Genomic DNA, 25,297 nt, shown 5'->3' with positions numbered 1-25,297 from the left:
CGTGAAATTTTCATAAAAATCCATTGTAGTATATTTGAGATATTAGAGTTTTAAGAAAAATGTTAAGAAAAAAAAAGAATAATAATACTGAAAAATAGAGAAAAAGAAACCTAACAAAAACAATAGGGTCTTCCGTTGGAAACGGAAGACCCTAAAGACGTATAATTAGGGCGCAAGCGGGGTTTGCTCTTTTACATTTACATATTCGGGCTTTGTCGGATTTGATTACGCCTGACCAAATTTATCACCTCATAATACTCATAGAATGATTCCTTATACCTTAAATCACAACTGTATTTCTACCATTCATAAAATCTAATTTCTTTATAGCCTAACGTTTATTCGTCAGACAAAAGTATAAAAACGTAATAGTAGGCTAAAACGAAAAATTTGCATCGAACAAGTTTACCTTTGACACACAATTAAAACTTATTTGACAGTTATGGCTAAAATGTCAACTAACTTCACACATGCAGATTTAGTTTTTGCCAATATGCTACATTACTTCGACATCAACAATATGCTTTGACCAGGGAGACAAACAAAAGTTGGTATTAACACTGTGCCGAAAATTAAGACCAGCGACCAGATGATTTTTTTGGAAATTAAACGTATTCTATACAAAAAATGTATTTCTAAGAGGAGTGATTCTTTTTTTCTTTGGAAATATTAAATGGTATTGATTATCACCGGCTGAAGAAATATGCTCAACAACACTGTGGATGCATTTTTTGACAATATTGGTTGCTCTAATATTATTTATTTCAGGATAAGAAAACATTGATATCGTTAAAAAAAAGTAGTTTTTTCATCAGAATTTTGAAAACTTTACTAAACACAGACTTAACAAAGACCGTCATATGAAATAACAGGATGGTATGTTTGAACACGTGTATGTGTATAATACTTCTATTCTAAATATATACGACGAAAGTCCCAAGTTATAATAATTGATAAAGATAATACAATATAATGTTTAATGTTAAATGCAATCATACCAATATGCAATTATAAGAAATATAAAACAACATGCAAAAGTACTTTATAACGTATATTTATACAAATACTAAAAACAACCAGTTAGATCTTTTCATGAACAGGTGCAGTTATGAAATATATCTAAGTTCATGCATTTTCCGCAAAACTTGTACTGATCAGTCCTTATATTAGTATTGCAATGACAAATGGACCATAAACTGTATAGATAATGATTTAATCAATCTTCATATGCATCGATACTTATAGATTTTTGCATCCCTCTTTCTTTCGTTTAGTTGGAGGTAAATTTTACAATTCAAGAACAGCACAACAATGCACAATGAAAATACATGAAATTATAGTGCATTTAGTTTGACAGCCACAACTGTAAAAGAAAATCATGATACTCTTCTACTCTTTCATGAGCAATTGATCTTTATTATACTTTCATGCTAAGTACTGAAATCTTATTGGTTAAGACGCAGTTGGTAATCCTTTCTATTACCCTCAGCGTTAGCAACACACTTGGCAACGCGTAACACAACGAATTGTTACATGCACGTAAATTATGCGCGTACGGTTCGCCGTAGAATTCACTTCATTTCTATATAAAAGCAGTAAACAAATTTTTAAAATTAAAACATTCAGTATGATAAAATAAATAGTGCCTGTTACCCTCCCAAACAGGCACTATTTATATAATGTATTCCGTAATTAATCTGAAGAACTGCATTGTCGCAAAATTGAAAATTTCTCTATTACTCTTCTTTTAAAAAAATGTGTAAAGTGTCTAAAGCTTAAAGATATAAAAATGAGAACTGACATATTTAAAAGTATCAAAGATTTCTTTAGTCGCTTTGAGATCACCCGTAATCACAAAAAGCATTTGTTTTTTCATATTATTTAATAGAATTTTTAGGATAAATCTAATTGCTTACAGTGTCTTTTCTCCGTTTATTGTCTGATGTAACATAAAATTAATAATCTCTTTTATAAATAGATATAACCCAGCAATTACAAAGAAATGTCTCTAATCGTATGAAGAATTGTCAACAACAACATGGCTTAGTTAACTATCTGTAGCGAATTTTAGAATGAACCAGAGTCTAAAGCGGTTATATAGATTGATTGGAATAGATTAAATAAAAAATAACTTCAAGCCATTAGACCTGCCCTTTACAACGAGGACATTTTCAATTATCTAGATATGTGTATCTTTTCTATATTTTGACCGTGAAAAGAATTATTTTATCGTGAATGTAATAGTTGAATTTGAAGTTTAAAATTAAAGTAATTTGAATATTTTTTTGAGCGAACATGCCAAAGGTCAAAAGAGGTCAAGCTGAGGTGACAAAGGGGCCGAAGAATAAGAGAAAGAGAAATGAAAAGATCCGCGACGTGAGTGGCAACGCACTTTGAAAAAATTACGCACTTTCAAAATTTTGTCAAAGTGCTTAAATTTGAGACAGAGTGCGTTAAGAAGGTACATCAACATTTTTAGTATCAAGACTAAATCCTAAGCATTGTTTTTCGAAGTGTGTTAGTATCGACGATATCAACGCACTTTGAAAAAAAAATTACGCACTTTCAAAATTTTGTCAAAGTGCGTTAAATTTGAGACAGAGTGCGTTAAGAAGGTACATCAACATTTTTAGTATCAAGACTAAACCCTAAGCATTGTTTTTCAAAGTGTGTTAGTATCGACGATATCAACGCACTTTGAAAAAAAAAATCCAAAGTGCGTTGACTTGGTCCCATAATTAACGCACTTTGAAAATTTTTTTCAAAGTGCGTACTTATTTTTCAAAGTGCGTTGTAACAGACATGGGATCATCGTCCGCACAGGGAGAGAGCCTCTCCGAAGTAGAAGTCACGCAGATGATAGCACCAGTTAAACTGCATGGTGACGCAGCCCCGGGAAGAACTGGCGGCATGGATGCTGCACCCATCCCGAGTAATGCACTTACAACAGCTGCATTTTTAATTGATGTGAGTGTATTAAAGTGGTGCACAGTGAAGTTTCCGTATCCTAACAGTTTGACGACTTTTTATAAAGAACTTTATCACATTCTGTTATATCACTTTTCTTTGCCTCTAATATCTCATCCGCGTGATTTTCTGCAATTTCTTTCTTCCCTACATCTTGGTCACGGATTTTCTTGTACATGTCATCTGGAACATAGCAAGAAGCATTTCAGGCGGACTAACTCCCGTAGTAGAATCAGGCGTTTCTCTAGTCTGTACATAATCAATTAATCGGATAATTCATCTCGCCAATATCGCTTCTCCTCTTGAGCAATTTTCAGTCGTTTAAGGATTAACCTTAACCGGTTCTGTCTCTCTACTTCACCATTAGCTTGAGGCTGCAGTGGAATTACTCGCCGATGTTCTATGTCTTGTTCCATGAAATCTTTAAATTCTGCATTGAGGAATTGATGTCCATTATCGGTTACGATCTGTATCGGTAAACGATGTGTTTGGAACATCTTGTGAAGACTTTTTACATTTTTTTCTGTTGTGGTCTTCTTCATGATCTCAACTTCCACATACCTACTATAATAATCCATCACTACATTTAGGGTAGACGTCCCAGTAGATCAGCACCAAGTAACTGCCAGGGTCCTCTTGGAAGTTCAGTATTTTTAATTGGCTCTGGGATTGATGTCTGACAAACCAACCACTTGACACGCATGACATTTCTTATACATTTTCTCAGCCTCTCGATCAATCCGTACATAACTACAATTCCCGTATGTCCTTCATGAGCAATTTTTAAGTAGTGTTACGCAGATTTTATCATACGCATTATGATTCTTGTTCCTCGAGTACAAGTTTTCCAATAACTGTTAATTCGTTTTTCACAATAAAATACAGTTTGTGTTAACCCTTTGTCCATTTTCCTGTTTGAATATTTTGAGAACTTGATCATTTGCGGATTCACTTTCACTCTGTTTGATAGACATCATTTTTTGAACAGAATGTAGGGATTTGAGTTTCACAAAGTTCTCAGTATCTGTTTGTACGACTCTTCTCTCATTCATCTGTCAATTTTAATAACGATCAGCTATGTTTGTCCTTTCGTTTCCTTTCATGTAAACAACCTTAAATCGATATGGTTGTAGACGTAACACCCTACTTCTAATCCTTGCACTTGGTTTGGACTTTGCTAAATAAATGTATTCTAAAGGTTTATGATTTTTGTTAAAAATCGATTCCATAGAGGTACATATAAAAACGTTCACATGCATATATTATGCCAAGAGCTTCCTTTTCCTTTCCTTTCGTTTTCTGTTTGCAAATAGCGTTCTCCGCATCTGTAAGACTACGGCTTGAATAGGAGATAATTCGTTTCCCCATTCTAACTTTGTAGCATGACGGTTTCAAGACCAACAAGACTGGCGTTTGTAACAAGTTGTGGATTCGCTTGAGTATCGAAGTAACCTAGAGTTTCCTCATTTGTCAGCTTCTCTTTCAACTTTCTGAACGATTTCCTTTGTTTCTGTCCTCAGAAAAATTTCACATTCTGTCTTGTAAGTATTCTAGGAGGTTCAGATAAAATAGCAAGATCAGGTATAAATCTAGCACAAAAGTTCACTAGGCCAAGGAAACTTCTCATCTACGGAACGATTTCTGGTCATCTAGCTTTCCTTAAAGCTTCAATCTTGGACTTGTCAGGACAGATTCCTCTTGCAAACAAACAACAGATAACCCATGAAATCAATCTCCGATAAATCGAACTGACAGTTGTCGAAATTAAGAGTAAGGCCTTTTTTTTCTGAGTTTCTGTAACAGTCCTTTAAATTTTCTGTCATGTTCCATCTAAGTTTTACCATTAACAATAATGTCATCGATAATTTTTCCAACTCCAGTACATCCTAGAAGAGTTTTAGATATAATTTGCTGGTACATATCGGGCGCACAGCTAACATCGAACAAAAAGGCTTTTGTGTGTAACAAATGTAATTCTTCAGATGCTCACTTAACTCTCTCTGATGATAAGCAAATTTCAAGGCAAGTCTGCTAAACACACTGCAGCGGTTCAGGTTCTGGAGAATTTCTCTACTGCAGGTATTGGAAGACTTTCACGTATAATTACTTGGTTGACCTGTCGCTTGTCGACACAGAGTACATATTTTTTCATATTAGTAGTACAGTTCTTTAACAATGTTCGAGGGTTATGAACTGAATGAAGGAATATTGCAGACATTGGTCTAGCTTGCATTTTATGTATCCAAGAGAATTAAAAATAAAAACACTATTCACCATTTAGGAAAAATACTGCTAAATTGGGAATGTTGTACTAATCTTATATTAGAAATAGGATCGAATTTCGGCCCCTGAAAATTTACTGATAAATTTCCTAAAACATAAGTCTTGACCTGTTTCATCATCGCAAATCTTGATTTAAAAAAGACACTTGTTACATTCTAAACATGTTAAACTCCCTTATAGGATAATAAACGTTGCATTAGTATGGCGTTAAATTATATCTCTCTTACTCTCTTAGGAAATAAAAATGTCTGATTTTTGTTATAGCGTTTACCAATTCTAGCAGGATATATAGAATGTAACAATTTCTAAATACCATAGAAAATATGATACTTACAGAAACAAATGTCGCAATCTTTGAGTAGGAAGTTCTGATTGTGCATTCGCATTTTAATCCAAAGGAGAAAAGTTTGTAAATTACTTTGATGGGCTATATGTTGTGTGTGAACAATTTCACGTACACACCGGAAACCGACACGTAATACGATCTAATATGTTCTGAATCAAATTTGATGAAAATCAATGTTTCGGGACGATATTACTTCCCACCATACGAGTGCATGTAGTGGGATAAAAAAAATTAGTGGGATAAAAGGTGTGTGTTCATACTCATGTAGTGGTATTCAGTTGCTTACAAACACATGCACACACATTTTTACTTCATCAGGAAAACTACAAGGTAAATTGCCACTTGGCTACATTAAATTAAGTATGTGTTCTATTTTTGGAAATTTCATGTGCATGGTATGCTTGTGGCAATAAACTCTTTGCAGGTTGTGTGCATTATAAATGAAACTTTGAATATACACAGGCCTGTAGGTCTCTTTTTACCTTTGCCCCCCCCCCCCTTTATAAATTGATGTTTGCAAACATTAAACTAGAACTGTCCTAATGGGACTAATACCCATCGCAAGGGTAATTTTAAATGGGACAAATGTGAAATTAATTAAAGTAGCTAAACTATTTGAATCATAAGGGTTTGTGACATATAATTGAAAAAAAAATTGAAATTCAATAATTCATTCATTAATTGTTAAAAAAGATAAAAAAAAACCCAAAAATTTGAGATACATATATAATAATTATAAAATTCTCTATCCGATAGTATTTTAATTTTTCATTTGTTACAGAGAAAAACAAGAGACAATGACTCCCCACTTTGCCGTAAATGAAGATAGTCGTGCAAAGCTCTTCTGTGGATAAAACCTTGAATATTTTTCTAATCGCAAAGTATTATCATAATTTGCACTATGTAAAATTGAATGTAAAAATGAGAATTTATTATTAGAAAAACTTCATCAATTTAATTCACTTCTAAGTTTAAATAGCTTAAAATATCATTTTGCAGAATAGTCTAATTTCAGTTAATGATAAAATTTATTTCTTTAGAATGTTAGAAAACTTAGTTTATATGAAGCAGTATAGCCCACAAACCATTGCTCATTTTGCAGGTTATAAATTTTTATTAAATACATGCTCATCTTAACCATGGCTCAGATAATGACCCTCATAAGACAATTTAGCCACACTTGATTTTAATGTTCTTACAAGTAAAAGCTTTCCAAAAAGCTTGCCTGACTAAACAAAATTATTCAATGGAAGCACGCATGTATCAATTAGGCTATCTTATAAGAAATGAATTTTAATTTTCGCTGCAGATAATAAATTCATAATTAAACGGAACGTGCAGATTAAAGAAATTAAAAAAGGGTGAATTCCCAAAATCATGAAAAACCCTAATTATAACTTTAATTCAATTCAATTAGAATTCCATATTTTCAGTTTAATTTATTACATGCTCCGACAAAAGTGAAGGGGTGGAAAATCCATGATGTTTCCATTTATTATATATGTTAAGTTAAGAAAAGTGTCTGCTGTAAAAGAAGTGGGAAGGGGGAGGCAGCGCAAACACACTTACCCCGATATTACGTGCCTGTGATGTGTTCACACGGTTTGTTCTGGAGTCGGCGCTCAAAAACTTTGAATGAAATATTATGGCGCGAAGTCCTGCTTTACCATTCACAAAACGACTTGGATCTTGATCTGATGGTTTGAATGAACTCATCCACTGGCACAGATTAACGGGGAGGGGTCAATGAATTGTTTGACATTTGTTTTGTAACAACTACATATATTATACTTTGGATTGAATGTTTTGGAAGAGAATTAATACACATTTGACTAGTAATTGTTTAATTAGTAATGTACATTAGTTAAACATGCAAGTTATGTACCGTTTTCAAGATGAATGAAATCGCCCAAATCGATCGAAAATTGGGTCACACCCAGCTTCGGCGATTTAGTTCCTCCAGTAAACATTCCAACTATATGAACATATATTTGTTCTAATCCAAACTGATGATTCTTCGGCAATGATGATAATCCAATACCAACTACTATACTTACATTGTACCGTAATAGACAATAAGTAAGTAAACAACTGGTTGCGATGCCCACCCCACCCCCCGGTCCACCGTTCAAATATGGCTTATCTATTTTTAAATCAGGATTACACACGTGCATGGTGTACATCCTTTTTACCTGAAAACTCTTGCTCACTGTATTATAACATCCCATATAAAATTTTCATCAGTCGTGAATGTAATTGCCGATACATTAAACATGCATCGTTTTATCCTTTTTGTGAAAAGTCTTGATATTGCTTGCTCCCATTGTCTGCACTGTTTCGGAGAAGGCAACTTTCAAACCTTAGATATGCCTTACGTCAGGCAATTAGCTCCTCAGAATGTATCATCATATTTTGCATTCTGGGTCCATAGAATATTTATAAATCATATCCTTATTAAAACTGTTTTGAAATAAGGACAAAAATCCATCTGGGTGTAATTATTACGGGCCGCCGGAAGGCGGTCCGTTATTTGATACACATTTAAATATTGTTACTGCGTTTCTGCGGGATAGTTCTTTTTTTATTAGAATTAATACTATGCTTATTTTTATGAATTAAAAGTCAATTTGCATGTAGAAATATGTTTTATGCCTTTTAGAAAATATCACATATTTTTTCTTTTACTCGTAAATGAAAAGTAGGTCAAACTTAGTAAATTGTCATATTTGGCGCGTTTTTTATCGAGACTATAAACTATTCGGAAAATATCGGAGTTCTTCATTCTTTTCAAAACAATGCATCAGGATCGGTATGCGGGACATACTAAAGACCTACATGTAAAATATTAAAGACCTGAATGTCATTAAATTTTATATGAATGATATTTTTGAATTTCTATGTGCCGTGTCAAATAAAAAGAGTTTGTGTGTGTATTTATTATATTTCCATGTAAAATGTGGAAGAAAATTTCATGAAATGACATTATATCAATTATTTACGCAAGAATATGACAAAAATGAAAATTTGAATTGACTGGAAAATTTCAACTAATAAATTTTTATTTTATTATGAGGTCCCTTGAAATCATGCTAATACATTAAGTTTTCATTCAATACAATGCAACCAAAATAATCCAAAATAGTTTGAAATACATAATCTCCAAGAGAAAAATGATGAGTTGCACTTTGTATTAGAGTAATGTACAAATCAATGTGTTCTCCATTACTTTATACTATGGCAATGATCATACAATTTCCGTTAGAAATGCTTACAGTAACGAAATCGATTCTTTAAGATAATAGTAAAATGTTAAACTTCAAAACAAGTTGCTGAAAGTATATTAAAATTTACCATAAAAATTAGAACAACCAACTCTTATTTTCTTCATTGTGGTGTGTTTTTATGTAAACAACCAATGATTCATACAACAATTATATTTTTTGCGGCCCATTTGACGCTTGCGTCAATATGATTTCTTGTATAAATATGTTTTAGAGAATTTACTATTGTTTGTAAAGATTACCTAACTTACTTTTCAACCTCAGTGTATCAGTGAAAAAATATAAGATAATGAAAATGAAAACTGCAATAAAAGCATTAGATATTGTCTTATCTTAATAAAAATTGCTGTTGCAAGTTTTCAGATGGTGTTAAACATGTGTACTTTTCAGACTATTCCATGCAGTAACCAAAACGTCTAGGGAGTTGGGGAGGGGGGGGGGGCAAAATTGTGTTTACAGACAGACAGACAATGGTGATTCCAATAACTCCCTAAACTTTGTTCATAAAAGAATTGGAGAATTGAAGTTTAACTTCTATACCGAATCTTAAAATGACAACATAAGACTCCCTAATAGGACTGGTCCAACAACGGACTATGGTACTTAGCTGACCGTCAAGGTCTCTAAGCCTTTTGGTTTTTTGTTGCTTCTTTTTAGTTTTGTTGAAATGTGTATTTTGAAAAGGCTTTGATAGTATTGCTTTGAAATTTTTATTGCACTCGATTTAGGTGTGGACTTTTGTCTTTGATGTATGGGTTTTAATGTTATCTTGGTATTATAAATATTTTCAGAGTGGGCTCGTAAAAACCTGGTAAATTCTTGGAAATTGTGAGTCACTGCTGATAATGATATATACCTCTGCAATAACGAATCTGGCCGGTTTCCAGAACTGATACCTTTAACTTGTTTTTCTTTTAGGTATGATACGGCTAACAAAAAACGAAACAAACAAACAAAAAAAAGCCTAAATATATGGAAAGGTTATACAACGTAGGGTAATTAAGATATTATTCACATGTTTTACCATTAAATACCGGTATGCTTTTCCTTCTTTCATGAAAATTTGATCCATGAATTCAGTTATCAATTTGAAGACCTTCATTGTCGCTAAATTGAAAATTTCTCAGCTGTAAAAATTTCACACAAGTAAAACAAAGGTTGTGTCTCAAATTGATTAAAAAAAATTACTTAAGATGGAAAAAAGGTCGCATAAGACTCTTCCATTTGCGTCTTCCAAGCGTGGCTTCATCGTCACCAAAATTCATTCCTCAACTCAGATCCTTTAAAGAAAAGTGCATAATTTTTAGGTCAATACTCAGACTTGAGGCTGAATACTGACCCGAGGGAAGATGGTGTCCTTGTGGCCAGGTATTTTACAAGTAGGGAATTTTTCGTCGCAATCCCAATTCAATAAAACTGTCCGCAAAAATATTCTAGAGATATACAAACGTGTTTTAAATTGAAAACCTGAAAGTTGATCAACAAATAGCAACGTCAAAATGTCATGTCAGGCAAAATTCATTATTTATAGTCTGAAAATAAAGTAGAAATCAAAGTACTGAGAATCCTGAAAGACGGGTTCTTGGAAGTTTTCCTCGAATATGCTTCAAATATTTTAAGAGTTTGAATTAGGTGTTTCAGTTTATGTTTAAATTCGGCTTTTTGTAGTTGCCTGAAACTTTGTCTAAAATGTTTACTAAATCCCGGCCTTGACTGTCCTTCATAATTTTAGAAAATTGACACAACGATATTTTATGTAAAATAAGACTACTAAAGAAAAAATTTAAAAACTACAACTAAGCAGGAAAATCAAAACAACTATATTTAGGTAGATAATTAAAATTATTAAGATTATTTAATTTTGTGATCCAACGGAAAATCCACAAGTCGGTATCTGTTATACAAGGGTTATGAAAACGCCGAAAACTCTCCAACTGCTGAAATACCGAACAATGTTAACATTTGTATACTGATAACAAACACAGACACCTGACGTTAGAAATATTTCTTTTTACTATAAGATTATTCCAAGTACTATAACAATAACAAGGTCTATCACAGTCGCCATTTTGATTTTTTAGACTGGCTTGTCTAACACGATTTTCTGGCAGCGATTCAAGTAAAATTAAGATGTAAAAATAAATCCGCTCGCCACATATATACTACTTTTTTGTGTAAACTCGTGCATCACGAATTACGATACAACTGTTCCTTTTAGTGAAAACCATAGTCCAAATTCAGTCTACTGCTTTTCAAATCGATAAAACTAGAAAATGGAGACCGGAATTGAGTGAATCACATCATACTTTTGGCTAAACCTTTCCTTCTTTAACAATAAAGCAAAAGAATGATTAAGACATTAACTTATAAATGTACAGAGATAAGTCAATTAAAGGACTGGTTAGTAAAAAAAAAGTAGAATGTCCAGATCAGTAACTTAGTGCTAATAAAGGTTTCATGTCCAAGAAAAATATTCACACAGCGGTAAAATGTTTAACTGACAATTTTATAACGCAATATCTATTGCATTATAATTCTTAATTGTTAATTTTAGCTATTAATTCAGAGATCTGTGTCCTTTCAATACACTTTCGTCTATTAAGTGCAAATTTTCATGCGTGTATTGGTAAAAAAGAACTTAATTTTGAAAACGATTTCATTTGAATTTTTTCAAAGAGCTACAATAAAGGATTTGTAAATCAGATTTTTTAAACTACGGTACAAACTACCAGTTTTTATCTTCTTAGAATTGAGACAAGTACTATTTCTATTTCTATTTACATGTAATACCATACGGTAAATTAAAAATTTAAAATATAACAACCATGCATTATTTCTGAATTCATATGTCTAATATTGATTTGAGATATTTTAAATTACCGATTGGATAAAGATCAGCTGAATTTCTGATGATACAGGGCGGGTATATGGTGTGGTTTTCTTTTTCTTTTTTTTTTGGGGGGGGGGGGGGGTGTTCAGTAATGACTAAGAAATTGTCTAAATAAATTTTCTTAAAATATTGATAGTGTCTTCGTCTGATTTTTTTACAGGGTAAATTTAGTTCCTGTTTCTTTATGAAGAAGGAAGGCCTCGCTAGAAAATTATGATGCTCTTCTCTTTCATGAACAAATGATCTATAAATTCAGTAATTATTCTGAAGAACTGCGTTGTCGCAAATTGAAAATTTCTTTGCAATTCATTTTAAGAAATGTTCAAATTGGCTAAAGCTTAAAGATATAAAATTGAGAACTGACAGTATTTAAAAGTATCAAAGATTTTTTAAACCGCTTATATATCACCCGTAATCACAAAAACACTTGTTTTTTCATTTTATGTAATAGAATTCAAAGAAAAATCTAAATACCGAAAGTGTCTTATCTCTGTTTATTGTTTGATGTACAATGTAACAGTAAATTTGTAATCTCTTAAATGAGCAGAAATAACCCAGTAACTACGAAATATGTTTCTCATCGTATGAAGAATTGTCAACAACAACATGGCTTAGTTAACTCTCTGTAGTGAATATTAGAATGAACCAGTGCATGTTTATAATTAGCTGCTGTTACTAATTGAACAAACTATGTTTAAGCATACATTGCAAATTATTTCAGTTACTTTTTTCTAAACATTTTTCTTAAAACTCAAATCTCAAATATGCTACAACGGATTTTTATGAAATTTTCACAAGTAATACAAAATATCAAGGTCTTTTATCACGTACATTTTTGTTGATGACGTAACTTCCGGTCGGTCGTTTAATTTGTTTTTCTTTTTGTAAAAAGTGTTTTGTCCTCCCTTTTCCTCAAAAAACGATTAAAGATAGAAAACTGAAAGTTTCAGTAATGATATATTTTTGAATTCCTAGGGCCGATCAGGTAAAACAGCGATCGTCCGTCACTTCCGGTCCGCTAAAAAGCATTTTTTTGAAAATTGTGTTTTAAACATTTTTCAAATTTACATTTTTTTTCAGTCAGAATATGTTATAAACCTATCAAATTTTAATATGAGCACTGAATACAAAACTAAAAACCGTTTTAAAATCGGACCATGCATTGCAGAGATATGAAGTTTGAAAATGACCTTTTCTGGGAATATTAATTTTGCAGTGTAGGTCCAAAAATTAGTTTAAAAGGGAGTTAATATTAATAGTAATTAGTACCAAATGTCAACATTTTAATTCAACCTATTATTATACTCTGTCTCGAGTTTTTGCTTCCACCACTTTTTGCTTGATATTTCGATAATCATAAATACCTTTGAGCTCAAACTACGTTCATCCACTAATATGAAAAAATGTCCAGATTATCTGTTTTGAAACGCCCCCTCTACCGCTTCAGGTTTCAATACACATCCTAAATTGAAAGTCTACGGAGATTTAGCATTGCATCAGCCATTATTAAGCCTGGATGATAACGTTGAAAAACAAGATATTTGTGAGCCAATGTTCACTAGTGATACCCCCGCTCTGATGTGAATATGCAAAATAAGCAAAGTCGACATTAAACAGGAAGTTGACGTCCGATTGGTACAAAAATACATCCCACGATATGGCATGCCTTAACAAATAGCACAGGATGAATGACCATCTTTAAGTCCTCCTTAAAGATAGCTTAAAGGTGTTTAAAGGTAGCTTAAAGACGATCTTTAAGCCACCTTTAAGCTACCTTTAAGCTATATGTATTGCTTAAAGGTGGCTTAAAGAAAGCGTAAAGATGGCTTAAAGGCAGCTTAAAGACAATCTTTAAGCCACCTTTAAGGACAACTTATAGGTCCTTAATGTCCAAACTTCTTTAAGCCACCTTTAAGCTACCTTTAAGCCACCTTTAAGCCATTAAAAAAAAATAATTCAATATTGTGCTTAATTTCCAACAAAATGTATTAACTTTATGAAAGAAAAGGTATTAAAACGGTTTTTGTTCTAGAAAGAAAAATGAAAAAAAAAACACCAAAAAAAAAACGGCCACGGCGAGAATTGAACCGGGGACCCATAGTTTACTAGCATCACCACACATCCTCTGCGCCACGGCAACTTACATATATAGCAGCGTTTTTATATCCTATATATCAGTGGATATTGAATCACTGTATTGAATGTGTTTACTTGAAAAGATTTTGACAAACCATTCAGTTTGTAACAATCAATTATATCTAATTTATAAATTACATGCATGCATGTATTTAGAATGAAATACGGAACTTGGTCTTCAGTGAACAAAAATATATTATACCTAAATGGAAACCGTTAGGTTCACTATAGTAGGCTTTCTTACATGTAGTTAATAAATTTAAACCGAGTAGATATACGTTCATCTTATTAATAGCTATAAAAATGTAAGAAAGAAAATGAAATCATTTCTTTTATTAAATGCATTGATACTATTAGGGTATTTGTTCAATTTCCCGCAATGATCGTGGCGCCGTTCCAATATGTTTAAATATTTACATGTAATTGTATGTACATGATTTATAAACTATCAATTCTATAACAAACAAAATTACCAATTACCGGTGACGTATTTACTGCATGTGGCAATTGCAAATGACTTGTACATACAATTGTATGATGTGCCAGGCCGGGTATATTTGACATATTTACCCTTATACTAGTACATATATTTAAATAATCAACCCCTATTTATGATCACCGGTACATTAATTAATGAGCCTCAAGATTTTACTCTTACATACATGTATCGTTAATTTGTAGACGTAACATCTTTGAAACCCAGAGCTAGGAAATAATACTTTGAAAATGCATTACAAATGTAAATTAACTTTTATTCACTAGTCTTATCGTATACTCGTACATACTAAGATTCAACGCCTTTAGAAACCCTGACGTGCACCTGGGCACACGACACACCTGTTGTGTATATCTTGTATATTCTGTGTTAGTTCCAGGGGTTTTCTTAAGTTGGACAAACAATAGACTTTAATTAGATATACACAAACATGCACCTGGGCACACGACACAACTGTTGTGTATATCTTGTATATTCTGTGTTAGTTCCAGGGGTTTTCGTAAGTTGGACAAACAATAGACTCTAATTAGATATACACAAACGAACAAAACTATGTCTAGACAAACAAAGCAGAAATATTCTGCCCGATATAACAAAGGCAGTTGAGAGTCTTTTCATCTTTAACATATATCTAGCATATCTAGAGTTAGAAATAATGAAAATTGAAAAAAAAAATTACAAACCTTAAACCGATTAACAAATTAAATCATGCATTTTTGGTTCATTATCTTCATTTTGTTTAATAACCGGATGAACTGAGAGAGAGAGAGAGAGAGGAGAGAGAGAGAGAGAGAGAGAGAGAGAGAGAGAGATTTTTCACCGATTAATTTATAATAGAAAACAAACATACTTTAATTAGTTTTATGCACATATTAAGATACAAAGACTGCGCTCATCCCTACAATAATTTTGAAACCCCCAAAAAATTATAAAGAATTTTATAACGGCAATCTGTGTCCATCGGAGCGGTGCTGATGATAGCGATCTGCGTTTAATGGAGCGACGATTAAAACCGCCTGGAACACCCCCCCCTCCTTCCTTGGAAATTATATTATCACTCGGATGACCCCCTCCAATCTCTATAAAAGAGCTTTTGCATTTAATATATGTTTTTATTGTTCAGCTTGATCAATATTGACTTAAAGGCCACTTAAAGACAGTGTAAAGGCAGTGTAAAGAGAGCGTAGATGCCACTTAAAGATGCTTAAAGGTGGCTTAAAGAAGTTTGGACATTAAGGACCTATAAGCACTTGCTTAAAGGTGACTTAAAGGCGGCTTAAAGGTTGTATAGCCTTTAAGCTCCTTTAAGTCACCTTTAAGCTACCATTAAGGACTTGCTTAAAGATGGTTTTTCGCCCTGTGTAGTGTGTTAAAATTTCAAGCATCTGCGATAAATAGCTGCTGAGAAATCTTTGACAAAAATATGTTTGAAAATTTTTGCTAAAAATAAACAAAGTCGTCATTTAACAGGAAGTTGACGTCTGATTGGTACAAAAATATATCCCACGATATGGCATGCCTATACAAATATTGTGTAAAAATTTCAAGCATCTGCGATAAATAGTTGCTGAGTAATCTTTGAGGAAAATTTGTTTGAAAATTTTGGTTAAAAAATAAGCAAAGTCATCATTTAACAGGAAGTTGACGTCAGATTGGTACAAAAATACATTCCACGATATGGCATGCCTTAACAAACACTGTGTAAAAATGTCAAGCATCTGCGATAAATAGTTGCTGAGATAAATGAGACAGAAATTTTTGTTACGGACGGACGGACGGACGGACAGACAGACAGACAGACACACAAGGGTAAAACAATATACCCCCTTTCCTTCGGAGCAGGGGTATAGTTACACAAGGTATCCCGAGTACTACCGAATGGAGAAAAGATGTAAACATTTTCCATTATAAATCTTCGTAAGAAATTTGTTTTCGTTCCTGTGAACTTTTATGAGTGAAAAAAGATAATTGTTCAATGGAGATATCTTGGATATATTCCCTTTTATCGATTTCAACTGTATTTCTTTCATATTTATGTGTATTTTTATTAAAAATTATCAAAAAGCGAAGGAAACAATAACTTGGGACAGACTATAATTCATATTCAAATGGAAGAACCACTCGTTGCTCGCAACGAGATCGTGTCTAGTATTACAAATATTTTAGTCTGAAAGTGTCCTTTAAAAAGATAACATAAGTGTTGACATTAAAACAATAAATTTCTCATTCTAAGGACAACTGCGCAATTGATAACGTACTTAAAAAGAATTTAATTTACTGCGTTTTCAACATATATTTTTACAAAATTCCCTGTCCTTGCTAACAAGCAGCTTAAAAATCAGGGTTCTTGACAGTTAAGAAGTACAGTTTCAGTCATATTTTGTCCTGTTTAAAAGTGATTTTTTTTAGAAATATCACAGTGAATGAAAATGTATCTACTTACACATTAGCACACGACAATTAAGAATTTATAAATAACTCCCTTGTGTGACATTTATCCAGGTAATTGTGACGTCATGAAAAAAGCACTTTTCCTTATTCCCTATATATTTCTAAGAACTTCACTGAATACACCAACTTTTAAGCACTTTTGCGAAAAGGAAACAGTGTTGGCAATCAAATGTACATCATAACTTAAGATTGTTATTTTTGTCATGGAAGACGATGTGGACACATTATACTCTTCATAAACTTATTTGCAAAAATATGCAATTTTTCAACATTTTAAACTACATTTTGAAGAATATGACATTCTTGTAAATATAAGTACTCTTTAGTACTGAGAATTTTTTTTTTCAATTTTCACTCCCTCCCCCAAAAAAGCCTCAACCACTTTCTCATTGGAGGTCAATTATATAATTAAAGACTAGCACAACAATGCACTATGTAAAAAATAAGACTGTATTTTGCCTGAGACCCACGACTGTGAAAGTTCGGAAGCTGTTGGGGGGGGGGGGGAGAGAAAAATGTTCACTGCGAAAAAAGGGGGATTAACATCCCCCAAAGGCTACATGCCTGATAAATAATGCTTACGTTGCATCTGTATACTGAAATGTATTTCGGAACGGCCTAGTCAAAATGTATGTACTTTCAATTAAATGCAAACGTCTCTATTGGTCTTCTGAGTCTCCTAATGGTTTTTTTTCATTGCCGTCCCCTCATAACTTTCTATGTTGAAATATATACATATGTAAATATAAAATTGATATAATTGTAAATATAAATATGTATATGTGTAAATATATAAATATTTACTCTAGATTCATTTGATACCACTCGATATGAAGCATACTTTTGACAAATTGAATATACGCTGGGGTTTAAAAAGTTATTGCCCAACGTATTTATCATTTCCGGTTATATGTATAAACAGGTATGATCACGTACGTGTAGCTATTAGAGGACTAAGTACGTCTTATGATATGCCTTAGTGTAAAGCGCGTGCATAAGTTACACTTGTCTGAATGATATAAATATCACATGATTTTAAACACAATTTTTCTCTCTCAAAGAATGCACACAAACCCATAATTTACCCTATAGTGAATGTTTACACGATTTCCACATATCATATATGTCATATAAAAAGATGAGTTTTTTGAAAATTACGGTGTCCAAAAGAAATTATAATCAATTAAAAAGAGAAAAATAGAATTTATCGTTGGGCTGCTACGTAAATAGTTTCCCTTCCGCCTCATAGCCACGCAAGCGCAGACCGAAGAACGTATATAAATATAATGTGGCGTGGGTATATCATGAGCAAACACCCTTTCGATGAAACCCGATATCTCCCAGAACTAATTTTATTTATATATTTATTAAGATGAACTCTCTATAAATGTATATATGTTACTACAAACATCGCATAACATCGCAATCCCATTGTAACTATTTTTGGACAGCAAACGTATTCATGTGACACTCACATCAAAGACCAAAAAACTCTGTTCGTTTACATGTGGAATTCTGGATGAGTTTTTACGACTTGTACACCGTTAGAAGTCCCATATGACCAATTTCTTCTTTCCGTTGTCATAATCATAAAGTAAAACATCTTTCTGAGTCTCCGGGTCAGGTTAAATTATTATTATGATCCCCTCTATTTCTTATAAAAATTAATTGAATTTCACAGCTACGTGTATGTAGGGACTGACAGGACTAAAATCTACACGCCCCGTTTATCGAATGGTCGAAACCTTCATTGACCTAAAAAACTCTTTTAGCTAACGTACTGATGTACATTAACAATAATTCAGTTTATTTTGCTTACTTTTTACAATCAATTGTTGAATTTGTTAAGGAAAGATATATAAAAAAAAAAGAAAAGAATAACTATGCTTTTTTTGATGATGCATGCAGGTTATGACAGTAGCGATCATTGCAAAAAAATTACACATAACCTGCTAACAGATGTAGCTTTCTTCATATACCGCATGAATCACCAAGAAAAGAATTTTATATAACGTTTAAGTAAGCCTGTTTTCTTTACAAAAAAAAGAGTATGTGTGAATTAATATGAAAAATAAATATATTTTAACAGGTCATGATATCCTAACTTTAGATGTTTCTAAGATACATGTACCGCCGAACTACATCTTAAGATGTGTCCTTAATCTTATGGTAATCCTAACTTTTATCTTAAGTATCTTAGAAACACACCTAGGTCATATCATAGAACATTTTCGTGAACAAGCATGCAGGGGTGTAGATCGTTCATGTTTTACTTGTTTAGTGCGCATGTTTTTAAAACACCTCTTCTTTTAAATATGTATTTTCCGTTTCCATTCATTCAGCCTACCTGTGAAATTCAAAGACCGAGAGACACAGGATCACAGTTGTGAAATAGCGTTAAAGTAGCAAAAGGTATTTATTGCAGTTTCTTTTTTGTATTCGTTTTCTTTTCTTTGGGTTTTTTTTTGGTACTATAATTTTACAATTAATAAACCTAATCTAAAACATGGATCCCATATCAAATCAAATCGTATTTCCATAAATCATATTTAATTCTTGGATTTGCATTGGTTTCATTTCATATACAAGTTTTAAATAACTTCAGTATCCTTCGTTTTTTTTTTAGTGTTCCGGAAAATGGAAGCTTCAAAATTTGTTTTAATTGGTTTAGTGCTGACCATCAGTGCTTTTATTTGTCAACTTATTGGTTTAGCTTCACCGTATTGGATATACATCGATCATGGAGAAACGAAAGCATACGGTGGCTTATGGAAATCGTGCTTATATGATAAAGCGATTGATAAAACTGTCTGCAGTGATTACCTCGTACTGGGTATAAAACAACTTTAATTACTTTTCATCTATGCATCAGTATAACTCTCTATATTTAATAAAATCATGATCACTCTAATCGACATCGGAAAGAAAATGAAGTACATTAAATTTACGTGCATATCGATAATATCCATTTTTACATGTAAACAAACCCAATATTTTACGTCAATGATTAAAAGAATTTTAGAGGCCAGTACAGTGACAATATATGTAAAATAAATGAAGTGATTTTTATATCAAACATACATGTATTTTTAGACGGGCAGATTATGTTTAAAAAAAAGGTTAATCAGTCACTAACTAGCCAAATTGTTCTTAAATGCGAGGGACCTATCTCTACGGCATTTAATTTCAACCCAAATTTGCATAGAGCTCGAACCTGACGGTACAGTTTAATGATTTTTGCACGTTTTTCACCATTTCATTTTCATTGTTTTTACAGATTGGATGAAAGCTGTAAGGGCCACAAGCATAATTGGATTCTTGCTCTTTTTAGTTGCTCTTGTAATGGTAATTCTAAAAATGTTTGTCACAAAAGACAAGAAGCCAGTCTTATTTGCGGCAATAGGAACTGCTTTCGCTGGGGGTAAGAAATAGATGAGTTACATATATTGGCAAAAATAATTCTTCTTTTTGATATCATAATGGTCAATTGGAACAAAATAAAACTTTTTTTTTAAAAAGTGTGATAATTGTTGTAATGAGCGCAGAGGGCGCATGTGTTTTCATTATTCTGCGAAGCGGTTTGTAAAAAAGCGTTAACTGTCCCAAGTTATGTTATACTCGTATAACATAGGTTGAAATGAAACTTATTCCTTATAATTTAATTTCTACCACTAAAATCAGAAAAAGGCCCATTGTATAGTTACATGACATTTATTTGTACAAAATTTGAACGTAAAGTCAAACGGATTGCTACTTTTCGCACGCCCGTCCTATTGTGACTTAGGCAAGTTATGTTATACGATACACGTGAATTTGTTTCACCAATCATTTAACATTAAAGATGACGTTTACTCAGGATGAAAAAAAAATCCACTGATGATTATCGAAAACCATCTATTGTATGTTATAGACCTTTGATTGAATGTTATTTTTCACTTTCAAAAAAGTGGGTCAATGGCCAACTTTTGAGTTAATGGCCATTATATATTGTTTGAAAAATCAAGAAAAATCCCGTTAAATTTTACACTACGATTGAGATTTTCTTAATTATTAAAATATTACAAATAATAAAACACTTTAAAAAATAAAATACAGTTTATCAATGGTAGTGGCACTAAATAGACACAATACATGAAGATTTCAGCAACAATTTTGAAAAAAATATTCCAGTTCTAATTTCCTCTATTAGTTTTCAAATCCCTACCCATTATTGATCAAATTTTACAAAAAAATTGAATGATGATAATTCAAAAACATTTATAGTTTTAAACTACTTATATTGACCTTATTCTGTTAGCATAAAGTTTACATGAAGTGAATGATCGACATTTTGAGATATGGTGTCTTGTCGTTTTTAAGCATTTTTCAATATACCATAAGATTATTTTAATGAATAAGTGAGGTAAAACCAACAGAAAATGTGCAAAATATATACTTAAATATAAAATCGTAAATTTCAATATTAGAGTACTACCAAAAAATTTTAGCAGAAAACAAAATATGCAAAATTTAGTCCGAATTTCCTCTGTTTAGCTAAAAGTCTATTTTTGTTTGACCCTTATTCCATAATATAGTAAAAAACAGAAGTTTTGGCAATAATGATTCCTTTCATAAATACTTTTTGTGTTTAGAACAAATTTTACTCATCAAATTGAACTTTATAACAATCCAAATTTGAGAAATCAAACCCTGAGTAAACAACACCCTTAATTCGTTTGATGAAATATCCGCGATTCTGATTGATCAAAAAATTTCTTTGATACCGGCTTCAATATAATTTTTGCCGGATCTACTTTTCTCAACTGTTCTGATCTAACTCTTTTCATAGAACGGGGACTTCCAAGATAAACACTGTCAACATAGTGTAAAGTTGTGTCTGTTTAATTGTCAGCAAACGAAATCCAACTTTATAAACATTAAAAAAATGAAAGTTTAACCTTCAAAAATAAACAAAATACATTAGTTAATTCACAGAATAGAAAATTAAGCGTCTTCTTACGATTTCGTCTGCTTGAGATGAATTAACATTTACTGCAAGGCTGTTCCTTTTTCGGGAATAATTATAACGAACATATGTATACAGGCCTATACACTTTGACGGTAACACTACTGTTGAAATTTGGCAACGATGAGTTTTAAAGGACTGCGAACGATAGCATTGTCTAGCCGCCCAACTAAAAGTTATTTTTTGAAAGTTGTCAAATTAAAGTTTATTTTTTATAATAATGTAAACAATTATGTATATTTTCATTAAATATAAATGATTTGGTCAAACAAAGAGAGATAACTTTGTATTTTCGGTTAAAATAGCTCATTTCATAATAGAAAATATCGGAAAACGGAAATGTTTTTCAAAATATCCCCCCCTCCCCCCGTGAAACAAAAATTCCTTTTGAGGGGATTTAGTTATTGTTATTAAGCAATTTTTTACCAAAGGGTTTGTTGTTTTACGGGGGGGGGGGGGGGGGGGGGCATATATCTACAGACCGAAATACATCCGAAAAAAGAAATTTGCTTTGTAAATTTTCGAAAAATAACAGATATGAATTAAATTTAAATTTTACTTTAATATATATCGTAAATATGTTATATTTTTTTATATGTTATATAAGTTTTTATGCACATATTGGCCGCTAAATAATATTTTCCTCACTGAAAGACCGATTTCAATGAAATTTTTTTAAGACCTCACGTTAGCAAAACTTTTGTTTAACATGAAATAATTTGTTTACAAATTTTATTTTGATTTAAATTGATTTGGATTTGATTATCCTTTTTAGTAGAAAACTTAGTTTTTAAATATCTGACAGAAATTATTATTATTAAAAAAATATTTGGATGTAAAATGTAGGCGGGAAACGGGCGTTAGCGTTCGCAGTTCTTTGCACAATTACATGATCGGTCATCAATATAAGCATCGTAAAGCAAAGCTACATTTGTATGAGTAATGTATCACCACCTTTGGCGCATCAGATATAAATTTAAGTACATCACTGGCTATCCAGTAACTACAACGTTTACAAAAGTCGCTTAGACATATTATTCTTTGTCGACAAGTATTTTCGTTTAATTTACGATCGCCTCTCCTTGTATGGTTAAGCCCAGTTGTATAATCCAGCGATCTCGCATGAAAACCATGAAAATCTTTCTGCAAATTGAATAACATCACAAGCTATCATATGTATTTTCCTTTCGTTTTCAATTTAGTCGGTTCAGAATTTAACTCACTAGTTGTGTTTAATCTACTGAATTCAGCTCAATAACTGAATGAATAAACTGAAGGCGCATCCTTTTTGAATATTGTTGCTGTTGTTTTGTATTCATACGCGCTGCTTCATTTAAAAAATTTACATTTTTGATCAATGACACTTCACATTTTATGATTCAAAAATGTTTTACTAAATGATAAGAAATGAAGATAATAATTTTTTTATTGATCGACGTATCAAAGAAAAAATTGACCGAAGAACTTCATCAATGCGCGTAGTGCATCATGCGTAGCGCATTGATGAAAAAGTTTTCCGGTCAAGTTTTTCTTTGATACGTCGATCTATAGAAAAATTATAATCTTCATTTCTTAAATCAACTGAGGCGTTACAACCATAAAAAAATAAGAGAAATATATTACATCAACCCCCCCCCCGCAAAAAAGACAAAACAAAACAAAATTCGGCAATAGTACCAAAAAATGGTAAGTCTTGCCATTATAAAATATTTTTCTTTTTTACAAACTAAATGATATATATGATTTAATTACTTGTAAAGCTTTGCTTTAATTTTGCAGCCATTTTTGTATTGACCTCAATTGCTGTCTATGCTTCAAAACAAGATGAGATTATAAGAGGAACCTCACTCCAGTACCATTTTGCATTCGCTTTCTGTATAATAGCGATGTTAGCTGCGCTTGGTGCAGGGGCAATCATGATGGTGGATGCAATTAAAGCTTAACACTGTTAAATATTTGAAAATAAAGAGAAAAGCTGCTAGGTCCAGTTTTTTTGGTTTTTGTTTTTGTTATTTTTACAGTATTATAGTATCAAAACTAATTTTATTGTAAATAAAATCATTTTTGGCAACAAATTTTGTAATAATATACTTGTGTGTGTTTTTTTTAACATCTCTTTGTAAGTCAAGCTTGTAAAATAATGTTTGTGTGCATGTAAGGGGGTGCTCATTAACAACCATGGTCAAAATACTTTGTCATGTTACAGATGGTAATTTGCATTTGTGCACAGCAGGGTCACTGGGGGTAGGTTTCAAGATTGTTTAACATCTTGAATCAATTAACATGTCCAGCATCCAATCATCTTTTGTAATAAATTATTGTCTTATCAGAACCTGACACATGTGAATTCTCTCATTCCTAATTTCTCTGATTTTGCTGCTGGATGTAAATTTTTCCATGAACTTTGTATTACCCACCCACCTACACCCTTTACATATGAACGCACATTATATCATAGTCAAATTTCGTTTTAACTTTCATTGAGTATTTAAATTATTGTGAGTTGGCGGTTTTTAACCCCACCTTTGCAAATTAATTTGTCATTATCAATTTAAACAATACAAATTGGGTTCATTGAATAAACGACCTTTAACACAATCTGTTGTTCTATTTCATTGCAAAGGAACTTGGACTCATTGGAAGATTTTGGATTCAGTTACTTGTATTGGATAAATTACTTGCAGCATCAAAGCTGAAAGTTGGGCAAAATAAATAAAGTGTTTCTCTTGGAAATGCTTATGTATTATATTTATGGAAAAATTTGGTTGACAAAAATAATTTTTCCATACAAACCAATATCTGATAAAGTTGTAAAGTGTCACATATTTACACCAGCAGAATCAACCGCCTTTCAATATAAGAAATACTAGTATTCAAAGCAAACAAAAATAAGTTCTTTATGGGAACACCAAAAATAAACCTTAATGTATCATAGGCATGCTTAGGAAAGGGAACCATTTGCTTATTCAACCCGCATATTACGCATCGATTGTAAACAAAACAAACTTCAGAATTATTGAAAATGTAGATAGGACTTTGATTTGTTAAAACTATCTTCTTTGTTTACAATGAATGTCTAAGTCGTAATACAATCATCTCATCCTCGACGTCGGGGAGAGGGGGATCAAGGGGCAAATGACACAATCCTAACTACAGAACCATTTTCCAGCTTTAATTGTAATATAAAGTGAGAGTTGATTTTTGACTTATGTTTATGAAACTGCTTACTAAATAGCTGATCACGAGTAAACAAAGCTGTTTCAGTGAAAACATATACAGTTATTAACAGTTTATGAACCTTGGACATCTTTTAATCCTACGCATTTTAGATGAAACTATTCAGTCTTGCATTGCTGTTGCTGCAGCCCACCATTGGTTCATATCCCCCATATCTACATGACAGCTGCATTATTTATATACAATGCGCTTCCTGCAGTCATCT

The 25,297-nt window shown here is 32.2% G+C and overlaps 1 protein-coding gene across 1 annotated transcript; it reads left to right on the top strand.

The window, feature by feature from the left end:
• Window positions 1-19,106: 19,106 nt before the first annotated feature.
• LOC128193223 (epithelial membrane protein 3-like) lies at window positions 19,107-24,452 on the top strand. The gene is made up of 4 exons (XM_052866562.1): window positions 19,107-19,262; window positions 19,477-19,683; window positions 20,128-20,271; window positions 23,635-24,452. Exons 2-4 carry the CDS (start codon window positions 19,488-19,490, stop codon window positions 23,796-23,798), a joined length of 504 nt encoding a protein of 167 aa, XP_052722522.1. The 5' UTR covers window positions 19,107-19,262; window positions 19,477-19,487; the 3' UTR covers window positions 23,799-24,452.
• Window positions 24,453-25,297: the final 845 nt, after the last annotated feature.

The sequence above is a fragment of the Crassostrea angulata genome, chromosome 1, assembly GCF_025612915.1.
Source record: "Crassostrea angulata isolate pt1a10 chromosome 1, ASM2561291v2, whole genome shotgun sequence".
NCBI classification, from domain to species: Eukaryota; Metazoa; Mollusca; class Bivalvia; order Ostreida; family Ostreidae; genus Magallana; species Magallana angulata.
The sequence above is the reverse complement of the archived record's forward strand: the minus strand, read 5'-3'. Positions and strand labels throughout refer to the sequence as shown.

Excerpts from the sequence above, each read along its gene's own strand:
- LOC128193223 (XM_052866562.1), top strand. The coding sequence starts at position 19,488 with ATGGAAGCTTCAAAATTTGTTTTAATTGGTTTAGTGCTGACCATCAGT. Across the intron at positions 19,684-20,127 it reads CAGTGATTACCTCGTACTGG|ATTGGATGAAAGCTGTAAGG; the intron begins GTATAAAACAAC and ends TTGTTTTTACAG. Across the intron at positions 20,272-23,634 it reads AGGAACTGCTTTCGCTGGGG|CCATTTTTGTATTGACCTCA; the intron begins GTAAGAAATAGA and ends TTAATTTTGCAG.